Raw genomic sequence first — 18932 nt, 5'->3', positions numbered from 1 at the left:
CATTGTACCATGGATCACTACACCATAGATCGGTACACTATAGATCATGGATTAGTACACCATGGATCAGTACACCATAGATCATGGATTAGTACACCATGGATCAGTACACCATAGATCATTGTACCATGGATCAGTACACAATAGATCATCGATCAGTACACCATAGATCAGTGTACCATGGATCAGTAAACCATAGATCATGGATCAGTACACCATAGATCATGGATCAGTACACCATAGATAAGTGTACCATTGATCAGTACACCATGGATCAGTACACCATAGATCATGGATTAGTACACCATGGATTAGTACACCATAGATCATTGTACCATGGATCAGTACACCATAGATCATGGATCAGTACACCATAGATCATTGTACCATGGATCAGTACACCATAGAGTCAGTGTACCATGGATCAGTACACCATAGATCAGTGTACTATGGATCAGTACACCATAGATCATGGATTAGTACACCAGGGATCAGTACACCATAGATCATGGATTAGTACATCATGGATCAGTACACCATAGATCATGGATTAGTACACCATAGATCAGTACACCATGGATCAGTACACCATAGATCAGTGTACCATAGATCAGTACACCATAGATCAGTACACCATGGATCAGTACACCATGGATCAGTGTACCATGGATCATGGATCAGTACACCATAGATCATGGACATGGATTAGTACACCATAGATCACTACACCACGGATCAGTGTACCATGGATCAGGACACCACAGGTCAGTACACCATAGATCATGGATTAGTACAATATAGATCACTACACCATGGATCAGTGTACCATGGATCAGTACACCATAGATCATGGATCAGTACACCATAGATCAGTGTACCATGGATCAGTACACCATAGATCATGGATCAGTACACCATAGATCGGTACACTATAGATCATGGATTAGTACACCATGGATCAGTACACCATAGATCATGGATTAGTACACCATGGATCAGTACACCATAGATCAGTGTACCATGGATCAGTACACCATAGATCATGGATCAGTACACCATAGATCAGTGTACCATTGATCAGTACACCACGGATCAGTACACCATAGATCATTGATTAGTACACCATAGATCACTACACCACGGATCAGTGTACCATGGATCAGTACACCATAGATCAGTGTACCATGGATCAGTGTACCATAGATCATGGATCAGTACACCATAGATCGGTACACTATAGATCATGGATTAGTACACCATGGATCAGTACACCATAGATCATGGATTAGTACACCATGGATCAGTACACCATAGATCAGGGATTAGTACACCATGGATCAGTACACCATAGATCAGTGTACCATGGATCAGTACACCATAGATCATGGATCAGTACACCATAGATCGGTACACTATAGATCATGGATTAGTACACCATGGATCAGTACACCATAGATCATGGATTAGTACACCATGGATCAGTACACCATAGATCAGGGATTAGTACACCATGGATCAGTACACCATAGATCAGTGTACCATGGATCAGTACACCATAGATCATGGATCAGTACACCATAGATCAGTACACAATGGATTAGTACACCATAGATCAGTACACAATGGATTAGTACACCACAGGTCAGTACACCATAGATCATGGATTAGTACACCATGGATCAGTACACCATGGATCAGTACACAATGGATTAGTACACCACAGGTCAGTACACCATAGATAATGGATTAGTACACCATAGATCAGTACACCATGGATCAGTACACAATGGATTAGTACACCACAGGTCAGTACACCATAGATAATGGATTAATACACCATAGATCAGTACACAATGGATTAGTACACCACAGGTCAGTACACCATAGAGTCAGTGTACCATGGATCAGTACACCATAGAGTCAGTGTACCATGGATTAGTACACCATAGGTCAGTACACCATAGATCAGTACACCATAGATAATGGATTAGTACACCATAGATCAGTACACCATGGATCAGTACACCATGGATCAGTACACCATGGATCAGTACACCATGGATCAGTACACCATGGATTAGTACACCACAGGTCAGTACACCATAGATAATGGATTAGTACACCATAGATCAGTACACCATAGATCAGTACACCATGGATCAGTACACCATGGATCAGTACACCATGGATCAGTACACCACAGGTCAGTACACCACAGGTCAGTACACCATAGATAATGGATTAGTACACCACAGGTCAGTACACCATAGATAATGGATTAGTACACCATAGATCAGTACACCATAGATCAGATCAGTACACCATGGATCAGTACACAATGGATTAGTACACCACAGGTCAGTACACCATAGATAATGGATTAGTACACCATAGATCAGTACACCATGGATCAGTATACCATGGATCAGTGTACCATAGATCAGTACACCATAGATCAGTACACCATAGATCAGTACACCATAGATCAGTACACCATAGATAATGGATTAGTACACCATAGATCAGTACACCATGGATCAGTATACCATGGATCAGTACACCATAGGTCAGTACACCATAGATCAGTACACCATAGATCAGTATACCATGGATCAGTACACCATAGATAATGGATTAGTACACCATAGATCAGTACACCATGGATCAGTACACCATAGATCAGTACACCATAGATCAGTACACCATAGATAATGGATTAGTACACCATAGATCAGTACACCATGGATCAGTACACCATGGATCAGTACACCATAGGTCAGTACACCATAGATCAGTACACCATAGATCAGTACACCATAGAGTCAGTGTACCATGGATCAGTACACCATAGAGTCAGTGTACCATGGATCAGTACACCATAGAGTCAGTGTACCATGGATCAGTACACCATAGGTCAGTACACCATAGATCAGTACACCATGGATCAGTACACCATGGATCAGTACACCATGGATTAGTACACCACAGGTCAGTACACCATAGATAATGGATTAGTACACCATAGATCAGTACACCATGGATCAGTACACCATGGATCAGTACACCATGGATCAGTACACCACAGGTCAGTACACCATAGATAATGGATTAGTACACCACAGGTCAGTACACCATAGATAATGGATTAGTACACCATAGATCAGTACACCATAGATCAGATCAGTACACCATGGATCAGTACACAATGGATTAGTACACCACAGGTCAGTACACCATAGATAATGGATTAGTACACCATAGATCAGTACACAATGGATTAGTACACCACAGGTCAGTACACCATAGATCAGATCAGTACACCATGGATCAGTACACAATGGATTAGTACACCACAGGTCAGTACACCATAGATAATGGATTAGTACACCATAGATCAGTACACCATGGATTAGTACACCACAGGTCAGTACACCATGGATCAGTACACAATGGATCAGTACACCACAGGTCAGTACACCATAGATAATGGATTAGTACACCATAGATCAGTACACCATGGATCAGTATACCATGGATCAGTGTACCATAGATCAGTACACCATAGATCAGTACACCATAGATAATGGATTAATACACCATAGATCAGTACACCATGGATCAGTATACCATGGATCAGTACACCATAGATCAGTACACCATAGATCAGTACACCATAGATAATGGATTAATACACCATAGATCAGTACACCATGGATCAGTATACCATGGATCAGTACACCACAGGTCAGTACACCATAGATAATGGATTAGTACACCACAGGTCAGTACACCATAGATAATGGATTAGTACACCATAGATCAGTACACCATAGATCAGATCAGTACACCATGGATCAGTACACAATGGATTAGTACACCACAGGTCAGTACACCATAGATAATGGATTAGTACACCATAGATCAGTACACAATGGATTAGTACACCACAGGTCAGTACACCATAGATCAGATCAGTACACCATGGATCAGTACACAATGGATTAGTACACCACAGGTCAGTACACCATAGATAATGGATTAGTACACCATAGATCAGTACACCATGGATTAGTACACCACAGGTCAGTACACCATGGATCAGTACACAATGGATTAGTACACCACAGGTCAGTACACCATAGATAATGGATTAGTACACCATAGATCAGTACACCATGGATCAGTGTACCATAGATCAGTACACCATAGATCAGTACACCATAGATAATGGATTAGTACACCATAGATCAGTACACCATGGATCAGTATACCATGGATCAGTATACCATGGATCAGTACACCATAGGTCAGTACACCATGGATCAGTACACCATAGAGTCAGTGTACCATGGATCAGTACACCATAGAGTCAGTGTACCATGGATCAGTACACAATGGATCAGTACACAATGCCAAGAAAAGGAAATACGATTCCCAGCAATGGGAAATACGGAGGAATATACACCGGGTGTATGACGGGTGATCACCCTGTCAGAGGTGTCCGGGTGTCTGGGCGGATATATAGTACACGTACCACTGGCCCCGCCCTCTCTTCCTCCAGCCAATAAGGTGCGCTGTGCGCCGTGCAGCATGCCGGGTAGTGTCCCTGGTAACGGTTACTAAGGAGCTGAGCGCTGCCCGGAACATGGTGAAACAGACCATCCAGATCTATGCCCGGGTGAAGCCCAGCAGGAGGCCGGCCGGGGTGAGACCCTACTGGGGTACACATGGGGCATATTACTGGGGTACACCTGAGTTAGGCTACTGGGGTAATAATACTGGAGTACACATGGGTGAGGATTCTCATTAATTATACTGGGGCACACATGGGCAATAATACTGGGTGAGAGCCGGGGATATTACTGGGGTACACATGGGTGAGAGCCGGGGATATTACTGGGGTACACATGGGTGAGAGCCGGGGATATTACTGGGGTACACATGGGTGAGAGCCGGGGATATTACTGGGGTACACATGGGTGAGAGCCGGGGATATTACTGGGGTACACATGGGTGAGAGCCGGGGATATTACTGGGGTACACATGGGTGAGAGCCGGGGATATTACTGGGGTACACATGGGTGAGAGCCGGGAACATTACTGGAGTACACATGGGTGAGAGCCGGGGATATTACTGGGGTACACATGGGTGAGAGCCGGGGATATTACTGGGGTACACATGGGTGAGAGCCGGGGATATTACTGGGGTACACATGGGGGAGAGCCGGGGATATTACTGGAGTACACATGGGTGAGAGCCGGGGATATTACTGGGGTACACATGGGTGAGAGCCGGGGATATTACTGGGGTACACATGGGTGAAAGCCGGGGAGATTACTGGAGTACACATGGGTGAGAGCCGGGGATATTACTGGGGTACACATGGGTGAGAGCCGGGGATATTACTGGGGTACACATGGGCAATAATACTGGGGTACACATTGGTGAGTCTACAGATGGAGTAATACATAAAATGTGATTGAGACCGGGGGGTTGTTTTATATCACACATAAGTGACACAGGATTATATTGGGGTACATGAGAGGGAGGCGGGTTATTCTGGGGTAAGGTAGGATTATAATAGGGACACATATGATGAGGAGTTTGGGGAAGACATGTGGTTGGTTTTACTGGAGATACTGAGTGTAAATATGGACAATGGGGGGGAGTTATTCTGGAGGTGACATAGGAGGTAACAGTTCCAGGGTTTAAGGATTTGTTCCTGTAATTTTCATCTCTGGGATTGACCTTAGTTTGGATACATCTACACAATAAAAGAGGTTCACGTAAACTGTCCTTATAATTAGGTCAATTTCCTATTAAACACCCAGGAGCTCTGAGTGACGTTGTACAGACCTACCTATACCTGTACACTCACTATTGCAGTATATTGTGTGTCTTTGTAACTGAATGGTTCTAACTTCCATCTGTATGTGAACTAGTCCTAAGAAAATTTTAAAGATGTCTCATTTCAAATTCGTTCCTGTGGGGAAAAAAACAGCAAATTCTTCCTTCTCATCATCACATATGTGTTTTGACAGTGTATTTCAGCCGGTGTGTATTTAATTGAAGCAGCGTTTACACAATGTTAAGAATCTGAGGAGCGTTTTCCATCTTAACAACATTATGGGCCCCCGGGCAAAGCAGTGCACCGGGGCCCCTACATATATATATATATATAGAGAGAGAGAGAGAGAGAGAGAGAGAGAGAGAGAGAGAGAGATAGATATAGATAGATGTACTTGCTCAGTGACCTTTGAAGGCCCCTTGCCCGTGGGGCCCCCGGGCATCTGCCCATCATGCCCAATGGAAAAGATGGCTCTGGTTACTGCTCTATATTCCCCTTTCTGCACATTAAATAACATTACTCACAGTGGACGATCACTATGTGGCCACTGCAGGCCCGTTGGTTTTGCCCCCGTGCTCCTTTGTAATTTAGATACGCGCCTAGTTTTGCTGAGAGTATCACATCACAGTCCAGCCGCCTACCAGTAACTTTATTACATGTGACACTGTGTGAGTTTCCAGCTGTTTTTATATTGGACTAAGTATGTCTAGACGTACGCTTCTCTGCCTAGATATAACGGCCCACGTGGGTGAGGCTACCCTCAATCCAGCGACTCCCATAGGCTGGTGCTGCTGCTCCGCAAAACTGGTGGAAATCTTGACACAGTAGCGCAAATTGAGTCTCGCAGCGCCACCAAAGAAGATCTTACTCCGCACCATGGCTGTTATGTGACAAGCGGTTCCGTTTTCAAACACACACGTGACTTAAAGTTACTAAATGTTTTATCTACAAAATTCCCCCAAAACTTTAGTTGTACAGTTTGTCTTCTCATGGAAATTTCACCCAGATGTTCTGTTTTATTTACTGGAGACTGTTGAAATAGTTACTAAAACATATATATATATTTAATCCTCTTGTGTCATTTCTTCCATATGTCAGGCGTTGTTGGCGTAGCGGAGACCTTATACATGACCTATTAATCCAGGACATTTTTGCTCTGTTTAGTGCAATGTCAGGTTATAGATAGAAGCGTAGGTTTAAAATATTTATGAGCAGCACTTAACTTCTCTGACCAGCAATAGTTTAAAATACGTTAATCTGATACTTTTGTGGACATTTTTACTTGCAAATGCTTTAACCCAGACAGCTCCTAGGAGCCTGGGACTAATGTATCCTTAATATTTACTGCTGGCATCTAACTGTATATTTGTGGATATTGTCCCTTTCTGGTCATCACGTCGACTCCTGAATTGTGTATAATATGTTTGATTCTTTAGTCACATAACCAATATCCTTATCAAGGGCTGGCTGGCAGACTTTAGCCCGGGGGGGCAAGCACATAGCAGCGGCCCATAAGTAACGGCCCATCCTTAAAGGGTTGACTTCAGTAGAATATATTTTTATCAATATAAAAAGAGACTATTATAGTGTTGCTTAACCCAGCGATACATTATTATGATAAATCTTAAATAATGGAATCAAATAATGCAACAAAAAACAAATCTCAATTTATATTGCATATTTATTTTATATGTTCCTTCACCACTTGTGGCTGCTGGTTACTTTAGATCAGTTGCTGCTTTGTCTGGGTCCTGGAATGTTGGAGGCCCTATTTGGAACTAAAAATGGGTACATGAAATTTTGAAAATTCCAACCAATAACAGTATTCACATTTGATAAATAGACCTGTTTCCCTCCAACTAGCCCTGACACACATTAATACAATATGCTGACACACATACACATATATACAATATGCTGACGCTGAGACACACACTGACACGCTGATACGCACACACACAATTAATATACCACTCCCACACTTACCTTGTTCTATACGCGCCATGCGCTCTGCAGTCTTCCGACATGGGACGGAACCTATCACGTGGTGCGGGTCCCATGTGACAGCAATAGCCGGCCAAACCATTAGTGGGAGGGACGGAGGGCAATCGGATCTGCAGCACTGGGGTCATGAGTTCATTTCCCGACCATGGCCTTATCTGTGAGGAGTTTGTATGTTCTCCCCGTATTTGCGTGGGTTTCCTCCGGGTGCTCTGGTTTCCTCACACACTCCAAAAACATACTGGTAGGTTAATTGGCTGCTAACAAATTAAGCCTAGTGTATGTTAGGGAATTTAGACTGTAAGCCCCAATGGTCAGAGACTGATGTGAGTGAGTTCTCTGTATAGCGCTGCGGAATTAGTGGCGTTATATAAATGGTAATACTAATAATGGTAATAATAAATTATATATATATATATATATATATATATATATATATATATATATATATATATATAATATAATATATATATATATATTCAGTGCTTATCCTTAACACTGCATATCCCTGTGTATCTAGCAAAATGAAAACATGTATGGTCAGTGTAGGCCCTGCATATAATGTGGAGCCCTTGACGCTGGGATGCAGGCTTAAATGTTTTGATAAAAATATAAACTAATGCCTCATGTTTCCATTTCTCTAGATACACACAGAAATGCAGTGTAAGGATAAGTCTTTTTCTTTTGTATACCTAGATAAGCATTTACATTGCCATGCAGCTGGTACAATATATAATATGGGATATACCGAGCAATGGCTCATTTATATTTATATTTATATTTATATATATATATATATAAAGTTAACCCGTGCATGATACTCATGCATTCTAGTCAAATCAAGCTAGTTAAGGTGTTAAAAAGGTTCTTATCATGCATTTGGGGCTAGGCCAGGCCTCCTCAGGGAAAGAGCGTTACTTCCCGACGCAAGCGGCCTTTTTTAACGTGGTTTTGTCCACATGTCACCACCTCATCATTTTTCTCCATCACCTCATCCTTCATCTTCATCGCCACATCCTTCATCAAGCTACTTAAGGTGTTAAAAACTCCCCACTGTCACCCCCGGCAACCACCAACCACTCCCAACTGTCACTTCTCCTTCAAGAAATATATAGGTCAGTGTATAACTCTGCCCAGCAGGTGGCGCTGCAGCTTTTTTATTTTTTTTCCACACACGCCACTAGGCATTTATATAGTAGATATATACTGATCAACTACAACATTAAAACCACTGACAAGTAGATGAATAACATTGATTATCTTATTACAATAACACCTGTAAGGGGCTGGAATATATTAGACATCAAGTGAACAGTCAGTTCTTGGACATCCGGTGAACTGGTGACAGGGTCATGGGTGCCCAAGGCTCATTGATGTGCATGGGGAGCGAAGGCTAGTCTGTCCGGTCCAATCCCAAAGAAGATCTACTGTAGCACATATTGCTGAAAAAGTTAATGCTGGGTATGATAGAAAGGTGTCAGAACACACAGTGCATCGCAGCTTGCTGCGTATGGGGCTACATAGCCAGGTCAGAGTGCCCATGCTAACTCCTGTCCACTGCCGAAAGCTTCTAAAATGGGCACTTGAGCGCCAGAACTGGACCATGGAGTATTGGAAGAAGGTGGCCTGGCCTGATGAATCAAGTTTTCTTTTACATTATGTGGACAGCCGGGTCAATGTGCGTCATTTACCTGGAGAATAGATGGCACCAGGTTGCACTATGGGAAGAAGACAATGTGATGCTCTGGGCACTGTTCTGCTGGAAAACCTTGAGTCCTGGTATTCATGTGGATGTTACTTTGATATCTACCAACTACCTAAACATTGTTGCAGACCAAGTAAACCCCTTCGTGGCAACGGTATTACCTGATGGCATTGGCCTCTTTCAGCAGGATAATGCGCCCTACCACACTGCGAAAATTGTTCAGGAAAGGTTTGAGGAACATGACAAAGGGTGGGATGTGTTGGAAAAACAAGTCCGAGCCATGGAGGCCCCAACTGGCGACTTGCAGCACTCTAAGGGGGGAACTCAATTGACCGCGTTACTCGTGAGCATTATTACCGTTAGGACGATCATTTCAACGCTGATTTTTGCCCAAGCTCCGAGAGCCGCATGCAGAAATTTGCGTTAAATTACCGTACTAACGGTAATATTGCTCGGGACGTGGTACATTCACAAGTAATGCGGTCAATTACATTCCCCCCTTAGGATCTGCTGCTAACATCTTGGTGCCAGATACCACAGGGCGCCTTCAGATGTCTTGTGCAGTCCATGCCTCAACAGGTCTGAGCTGTTTTGGCGGCATGAGGGGGACCTACACAATATCAGGCTGGTGGTTATAATGTTGTGTCTGATCGGTGTATATATTGCACAACATGTCACTGATCTGCCATAGATCCAGCACATGGACATTCTACGGTGTATTTGATGGGGCTATATTGGGGATCAGTAGATTCTAATCTATGTTTTCTGTCCTTACTCATTAGATCTATTCTATCAGCAATGAAGAGGCCGGTGCCCCGTCTCTGGAGATTATTGTGCCACGTGACTTGGCAGATGGATTTGTTAATAACAAGCGGGAAAGTTACAAGTTCAGGTACGCTGTATTTCTGATGAGACTGATTCCTTCCATTAACGTCTGGCTTGTGAACATTAAGTCATAGTTGCCCTGCTCTCCCGGAATGTCCAGGAGCCTCCCAGAAGAGCCGGTTCCTAACCGCTTCACAATAGTAAAATGTCGGGGGATGGAGCTTAGGACACTAATCACACGTCATCATGGCCCCGCCCCATCCTGTAATTGGGTGGGAAAAGAGAGGTCCGGGTAGGGGGTGGGGCCAAATGACTTGATCGGCTGTTGTCCGCCCCCAATACACCCACCCCCCTGATCTCCCGTAGCAGTGCTGTCAATGTTGACAAGTATGCATTAAGTTGGTCCTCGGCACAAGGTTTAATGCACCCATGAAACTTGTATATTCATCAACTAAGTAAATGCAGAAATTATCAGGATCAATCTGTAAATGTGAAGCCGAGGGTATATGTTGGGCAAATAGCTTCTTGTTTAATCAGGTTTTGGCTTATTGAGATAGTGGACTGGTGGAAGTGTTACTGTGTGTCACAAAGCACATAGCTACTTATTTCATCAGGGCTTACATCTCATACAAAACGTTGTATATCTGCACCTCAGAATACTACATTTATTTATAACGTACACCCCCCTAATTCATTGTAAAAGAATTGCGGTTCAGTATAACCGTAGGTGTCAGGTCTCCCAAGTTTTACCGATTTGTCTTTGAAATTTTTCAGAATTGAGCAACTGCAATGTAACGTTCCTCTTTTCTGCAATTGATATGCTCCAGGGTCCACCAAGACAGTATCATGTGTGACCTTCTTAGATGCACGGACTACGCAGCAAAGTGTCTCTGGAAATGGATTAAACTGTTGGCAACCTATTTATTATTTTGTCTGCTGACTTGTGGTTGAAATACTTAATTTAAATTGGTGGTGGGCAACGTGTCACTCAGGGGCTCATGTACCTCTCAGAGGGCTTGTGGCCCTCCAGACTAAAGTCATCCCCCTTGTTTGAAACTCTTTTTAATGATGGTGATGTCACAGCGCACTGTAGTCACGTGGTCTAGCAGGTTAGTGTGTGATTGGATGGTGATGTCACAGAGTGAGCACAGTCACACAGTCTATGTAGCAGGTTAGTGTGTGATTGGATGGTGATGTCACAGCGCAGTCACACAGTCTATGTAGCAGGTTAATGTGTGATTGGATGGTGATGTCACAGCGCAGTCACACAGTCTATGTAGCAGGTTAGTGTGTGATTGGTTGGTGACATCACACAGTGAGCGCAGTCACACGGTCTATGTATCAGGTTAGTCTGTGATTGGATGGTGGTGTCACACAGTGAGCGCAGTCACACAGTCTATGTAGCAGGTTAGTGTGTGATTGGATGATGATGTCACAGAGTGAGCACAGTCACACAGTCTATGTAGCAGGTTAGTGTGTGATTGGATGGTGATGTCACAGCGCAGTCACACAATCTATGTAGCAAGTTAGAGTGTGATTGGATGGTGATGTCACAGCGCAGTCACACAGTCTATGTAGCAGGTTAGTGTGTGATTGGATGGTGATGTCACAGCGCAGTCACACAGTCTATGTAGCATTTTAGTTTGTGGTTGGATGGTCTAAAAAACTATTTGGCAACGTGATGGAGATGTAAGTGTGAGCACCAGTTGGTAGAGGTGCATATAGTAAAATGGATTCTATTTAACATGTGGTCCCATGCTTTGTGCTTGTGTTAAATCCTCAAGTCAGACGCAGGATGATAATGCCAGTCTATAACTAGCTTTGGTGATATGATCTTTAGTTCCCCCCTAAAACAAGGGCCTCAGTATTTTATTAGCTGCCTGTATAGGCTTCATGCATCCCTACTTCCAAGTGTATAACTATTTAATATAAGTATAGCCTCAGGCTTAGGCAGTCTTTGGATGACAGAGTCTGCTGGGACTTGTAGTTCCACAAAAGCTGGAGAGTAACATGTTGCCTACCTCTATAGCATGAATATGTTTTTCCACTTAAGATTGATTTCATACATTATTACAAACTCTGCGACTTGTTTATCATCCTGGTGATTGATTGAGTTACAAGTCGGCCTCTGAAAAGAATAATTGGCAAAATGGATTCTGTACTTTGAATGTGTTTAATTTCCTTGGGCTGTGCTGTCAGACATTGTGCAAATCCTGCACCGCACCTGGTTCCCTGCAGCCCGTGTTTTATGAATATAGAATATATATTCCACATTAATACGTTTTACTGCCTAGAACTAATCTCAGCCATCAATGTGCTGATAATAGTACAACACAAGGTGGTATAAGGGAACATAGGAGAACTTTGTTTCACTCTGCGGATGGTTTATGAGGTTACGCTATGACCAAGTTTGTCTACGGAAACATAGGCTTTATGAATCGGGCTCTGTTGTGCACGCAGGTGATAAAAGCTCATAATTGTTGGATATTTTGCAGATTTCAAGAGGCTTTTGACCAGGAAACGAAGCAAGAAGCAATCTTTGATCGTATCGCTAAACCAGTAGCAGAGAGGTACAGTTACTGTATAGTGTTACATATGTATTATAGCGTTTCATCATCTAATAATGTGTGACATGGAATGGAAAGCAAAATATTTATATTTTAATCTCATATTGACCATGTGATTAGCACGCAGAGCCTAATGATGACTCCATGGGTTCATGGGTAAGATACTGGTCAGGGGCCCCTTTTACCCTCTGTTTATATAACAACAGGGTTCTCCGGGCCCCTCAGTTTTCCTGGTGCATTATCAGACTCGGTTAGTAGGTGCTCTATTTCCATCCAGCAATGCATTTAAAGGGACAGTGTAATAATTTTATAACAATCTCACTGCCCGGAGAGTGCCCATGTTAGTCTTGCCAAGCGGTTCCATCTAACTGGATAGGTGGCTTCAGAGTGACTTCATCTAACGGGACAAAATACTTCTTAAAAATTCTCCTAGTACTAATCCCTGCAGGGTTTTCCTTTTCAAAGGTCTGTGACTTAATATAGGGAGTGCAGGGCACATCCTGCTATCCTTCTATGTCACTAATGTTAGCTCCGGTGGCACACGTTGTGCTTCCAGTGTGATACCACAAGCAGCTCCTAAATAAACAGGACATAGTTTGCTGTGAATCACAAGGCCGGGCCTCTCCGTGGTCCAGGAATGCGTTATCACAGCCCCGGTGACTTGCTGAGGGATGGCCTTCATTAGCCAAATAGGGTTTGTTAAACATGCTTTAAACATTTTAATGGTGTGTCTGGATTGTACCTTGATAGGCAAACGAGAGCAGGAAAGTGATCAAAGCGCCATTAAATGAAGACCATGCATCATCAAAGGTCAGACAACGTGTCTGCACAAATGAGCAAGTGCTCAGGACAAGCAAATGGGGCTCATCTGCCAACAGCTGCAGTGTTTTCATATAAACGCTGCCAGGGCTCCGCAATAACTCCGCTACGCTCCACGCTGCCATCTAGAGGGAAGGAGCGGTAACAGCAGCATTTATTTATACTGTTTATCCCATTTATAGGAAGTTTAGTAGGTCTTACAGCCCTTGTACTGACTTGTCCATGTCCTTGGAGAAGTTTACTACGTCCATTTCTTTCATCTTTCCGATTTCCTTCTATGTTTTTTTTTTTTAAATCTTTATATCAACTAAAGGGAACTTTTTCTTTGCCCTTGATTATGGCACAGAACTCTGTGAAGACCAGTGGCAGATCCAGGGGGGGTGATCGGGGCCATCGCCCCCCCCCCCCCTAGCAGGGGCTTGCTGCCGGCGGCTGCACATTATGTGCAGGTCTATTCAGCAGTGACAGGCAGGACCAGCGTGCTGCCCGGCCGCTCTGATTGTGTTTTAAACACAATTAGAGCATCCGGGCAGCACACTGTCCCTACATGTCACTGCTGAACGGACCTGCACACAGTATGCAGCCGCCGGCAGCCTCAGATGTCAAAAAGGGGGCGGGGCCTAAATCGCCCCCCCCCGCTACATCGCCCCGGGTAGCAGTATTCTCTAGATCCGCCCCTGGTGAAGACAGATTGTTTCCGACAAACAGAGTCTGTGTCATAGATATAATGGGCTTGGTGAAATGCCAGAAAAAGAAAGAGGTGTATGTAGTTAACGTTACATTAAAATACCAGTATGTTCAAATCAATAAATACAAACCATCATAAGGATGTATTGTACATTATGTGTTTGTATGGTGGTATTCCTAATAATGACACTGCCCCTATCACACCCAGCCCTGTCCACACTAACTCAAACACACAAGTGCACAGGTCACTGCCTCAGTAACCTCTACTCCTGATATACTCTGTGCTGCTGGGGGACCCTGCTCCTTCCACTATATAACTCTCAGTCTGTGGCTTCCTGCTGTCTCCATTCCCCTCCTCACATCATGTCACTGCCCCTGTCACATGCAGCCCTGTCCTCACTGACACATCACTCGTCTCCTGATATACTCTGTGCTGCTGGGGGACCCTGCACCTTCCACTATATAACTCTCAGTCTGTGGCTTCCTGCTGCCTCCATTCTCCTCCTCACATCATGTCACTGCCCCTGTCACATGCAGCGCTGTCCTCACTAACACATCACTCATCTCCTGATATACTCTGTGCTGCTGGGGACCATGCTCCTTCCACTATATAACTCTCAGTATGTGGCTTCCTGCTGCCTCCATTCCCCTCCTCACATCATGTCCCTGCCCCTGTCACATGCAGCCCTGTCCTCACTAACACATCACTCATCTCCTGATATACTCTGTGCTGCTGGGGACCATGCTCCTTCCACTATATAACTGTCAGTCCGTGGCTTCCTGCTGTCTCCATTCCCCTCCTCACATCATGTAACTGCCGCTGTCAGGTCACTGTACCTCACACAACGTCAGTATATTTCTCTCTTGATATAATTTGTGCTGCTGTGGACATTCTGAGTGACTGTTCTATTCCCTGGAATGTTAGAACATATATAGCTTTGTGTGGAACGATTTCACTGTTGTGCTAAATTCGTAGCCAATACTAACAACAGTAACACATGGCCGGACCAAAAAGACTAATTACATATTGGGCCTGATTCAGCTTTGGATGTCAGTCCTGTTGCGTTCTGTTTCTCCAAAGAGTGAAATTGCTTTGCACATGCTCAAAAACTGACTTTACGTCAATGAATGTAATTTCTGCAGTGAATGTCCACATGTTACACTTCTGTCTGCCTACACGAGGCGGGAAGGGGCGGAGGCAGTGTACCGTTAGGGCGCGCTGAGGTCGAGCTAACGCACTTTCCTCCGATCCAAGCTCTGGACCGCTCGCAGGTACGTGATTTTCAGCCGTACCACTTGTACCAGCTGCAGGCTAGGTGTAAGTGATTACTACACGTATGTATGCCACAACATGTGTGTGCCGGTAAAAGACACTATAAAAATGCTTTTTATGTACAGTAAACATTAATAACATCCTGATTATATGTATTTAGTGTACAAAAAAAACATTGTTAGATATATTATTATTATTATTATTATTATTATTATTATTATTAATAATGATTTTGGTATTAATAGTTTTACATTTCTTTTATATGCTTTATGATGGGACTTTATGTTGTAGATATAAATGTACGTATCCTGCAGTGTGTTCTGTCTGTGTAGATACGACCAGTAACGTACAGCCAGAGCGCACTTATACCCAGATTCAGATGTAAACGTTTCTTGAGATCCGCTTTGTGGGGATTATATTTTTGGGTTTAGGACAGGCATTGTGCCCTTATCTCTGCCCAGCCTCTGTGGTGCTACAGTGTCTGGCAGGGATATGCTGGGATTTGTAGTTCCACAGCTGGTGAGACACAGGTTTTCTACCTGCTGACATTTACCAATTCTCCGCTTGTTACTGGATTTATTTCATGTCTGTAGTAGACTATTATACATGTTGTCTACAAGCAGATAAACATTGATGTAGCGACGAGGTTATTAGAAAAACACAGAATTCCAGGGATAAGCAGAGGTCAGTGGACAGTCAGTTACTATAATACGTAGCTAAATGTTACTGTCTGTGGGACAGGGCCTCCACGTGTTCTTAATATACTAATTTACATTTCTTATATGGAGCTACATAAATAGTAATTGGTGCTGAAACCAGGGGGTAATTCTGTGGTCTATAATAATGACGTAACAGGATATTATATCAGCGTAGCCCAATGTGATCACAGTGCTTGCCTCTAAGAACTCCGCTCCATGGGGGGAATTCAATCCCCCCCAGAATAGCGCAGCGCTAAGTGTAATACCGTTATTACAGTAATTTTAACACCGATTTCTGTTCGCGGCTCAGGGAGCCACGAGCAAAAAGCCAACTTTAAAATTAACGTATTAACGGTAATTATGCACACTGTTACTGCAATATCGGTAGTAATGCGCAGGCTGCGTTACTTTTAACAGTAATGCGGCCAATTGATTTCCCCCCCATGTGTTTAACACATGACAGTGCATTATAAGTAGGACACCCCTTAATGAAAACCGAGGCCCAGTCTGGACACAGATCAGGTCCTTTTTTGGAGTATAAATGTCTGTCCGCCCCCTTTACACAGCACGGATAGAGTGTTATACTGTCCCTCATTTATCTTGTTTTACTGATCCCTCGCTGCACACAGAGGCAGCGGTGCGCGTTCTCCACACTACTACCCGGCTACTCCCATCACTGCGCAAATGCTGCCGTCTTGCTCCACAAATCCTGCTGCAGAAATCTAGGCGCACTTGTATGGAATGGGTGGTGTGTGTGTGTGTGTGTGTGTGTGTGTGTGTGTCGGTGTGTGTCTGTGTGCATCCGTCGTCTTTAAATATTTGTTAAATCAATTAAAGACAACACTGTGATATGTTCACACCTGAGTTCCAGCAGAGCTCTTTATATTCTGTCCATTACAAGCCCCCCAAGGACTGGTGTTAGACTCACTGGAGGGCACAAGTCCAGCGTTTGTTTCCGCTGAAATAGATCATTTTCACTCTGTGTTATAAATGCTTTTATTATCCATCTAGGATCTCATTCAAGTCTTGCGCAACCATTAGAATCACTGATGCTGTGACCAGGTCACTGTTCTTCAGAAGAGAAGATTGTTTTCTGTTCTCTGGGACTTGACAGGAACATTTGGAAGTAAAAAGTAAAATATAATTTTTTGTTTAAACAGAAGTAATCCTGTTACTGAAACACAACGAGGCCCTTTACCTGCTCCACCTGGTGTTTGAGGTGACACAAGATTAGTTTTTCCGGGATGATCAGCATCTCGCCAGTTGTTGTGTCCATCTTATATAACACATAAAGTCCTGTATTGGAGAGATCGCTGGAAATGCCCTATGAGCAAAGGTCTTAGTTGTGTATTATCCTTTATTTGGCCCAGTCGCAGTCTACAAGTTAAATAGTCTATTATGCAGAATACCTGGGAGTGGGCAGCGTTGTCATTTCTACCCACCATTAAATCACATTACCCACTGCTACAGGGGGAAGGGCCATCTGTCATTTATTACTGCTGACACATTGTATCTCAGGACCACCTATTGGATGGAGAAACCCTATGCCAGAAAGGAATGTGTGCTTCCCGATTGGCAGGTTCCCTGTGTACAGGTCACAGGGTAATGGGTACATGAAATGGTTTTTGTTGGATATCTCCAATAGAAAGTCTGAGACGTCTCCATGGAGAAACAGCTGTTGGACAGTTAGACACCGAAACTGAAGAATTAGTCACCTAGGTTACCAGGATCACAGATTCATGTCCCAAACCTCAACCACTCTCCATCTATATAAATAAAACAATATTCTGCCACTAATTACAGAGCAGCAAAGCATGTAAAATACAGTAATAAGACGTATTGATCATTTATAATTTTTGTAGGTGTTTAGGTCATTAAAGGACCACCAACTTCAGAATTAAAGTGTTCATATATGATGTATGACTGTATAATACCCTGAGTTGCCCATGTTGCCCCGATAAAAATATAAAGTGTAATATATTGTTACTCAGCACTCCATGACAGACAGCTGAAGCCAAGTCCCATATGTTTGGTACCGTGTCCTTACTTGATCTCATACAGGTTGGAGTACGGAGATGTCAGTTATTTAAGCTGCTGTGACATCATTGGCCCTGTCCCTGAATATAAAACCACCAGTCCATACGTTGTGTATAGTAATGTCACATTGTGACTCTTGTTGCTCTTTATTAACCAACACGGATCACTACAATTTCCAGCCGGTGTCCCCCTGTGTTGTCCCCGGCTGGTATTGACGTCATATCGGCCCACTTATTGCTGTGCACACAGCTGTACTATTACACACAGCCTGTTACAGTCCAGCTGCTGTGCGTGTGGCTCACTAGTACAGAATGTCTCTGGCTCCCTCCTATCTTCTGATACGTTCGTGGAATTCTTTATTTTTGCCTCAATAGTTGGATTACTGCAGCACAATAGTGATGAAATTGTCTCTGTGTTTTCATTTGTACACAATACAGCTCATCTGAGCAGTTGTTTTGTGACTCAAGTCTG

The 18932-nt window shown here is 43.4% G+C and overlaps 1 protein-coding gene across 1 annotated transcript in view; it reads left to right on the top strand.

The window, feature by feature from the left end:
• The first annotated feature begins 4615 nt into the window (after nucleotides 1-4615).
• LOC142145001 (kinesin-like protein KIF6) overlaps nucleotides 4616-18932 on the top strand; it is a 26277-nt gene continuing 11960 nt past the window's right edge. Inside the window, exons 1-3 of the mRNA XM_075204421.1 lie at nucleotides 4616-4705; nucleotides 10338-10447; nucleotides 12876-12950. Of these exons, the coding sequence (XP_075060522.1) occupies nucleotides 4646-4705; nucleotides 10338-10447; nucleotides 12876-12950 (245 nt within the window). The 5' untranslated portion in view covers nucleotides 4616-4645. The remainder of the gene's footprint in view (nucleotides 4706-10337; nucleotides 10448-12875; nucleotides 12951-18932) is intronic.

This window comes from Mixophyes fleayi, chromosome 3 (assembly GCF_038048845.1).
Source record: "Mixophyes fleayi isolate aMixFle1 chromosome 3, aMixFle1.hap1, whole genome shotgun sequence".
Classification (NCBI taxonomy): domain Eukaryota; kingdom Metazoa; phylum Chordata; class Amphibia; order Anura; family Limnodynastidae; genus Mixophyes; species Mixophyes fleayi.
Note: the sequence above shows the minus strand (reverse complement) of the source record. Positions and strands in the feature narration are given on the sequence as shown.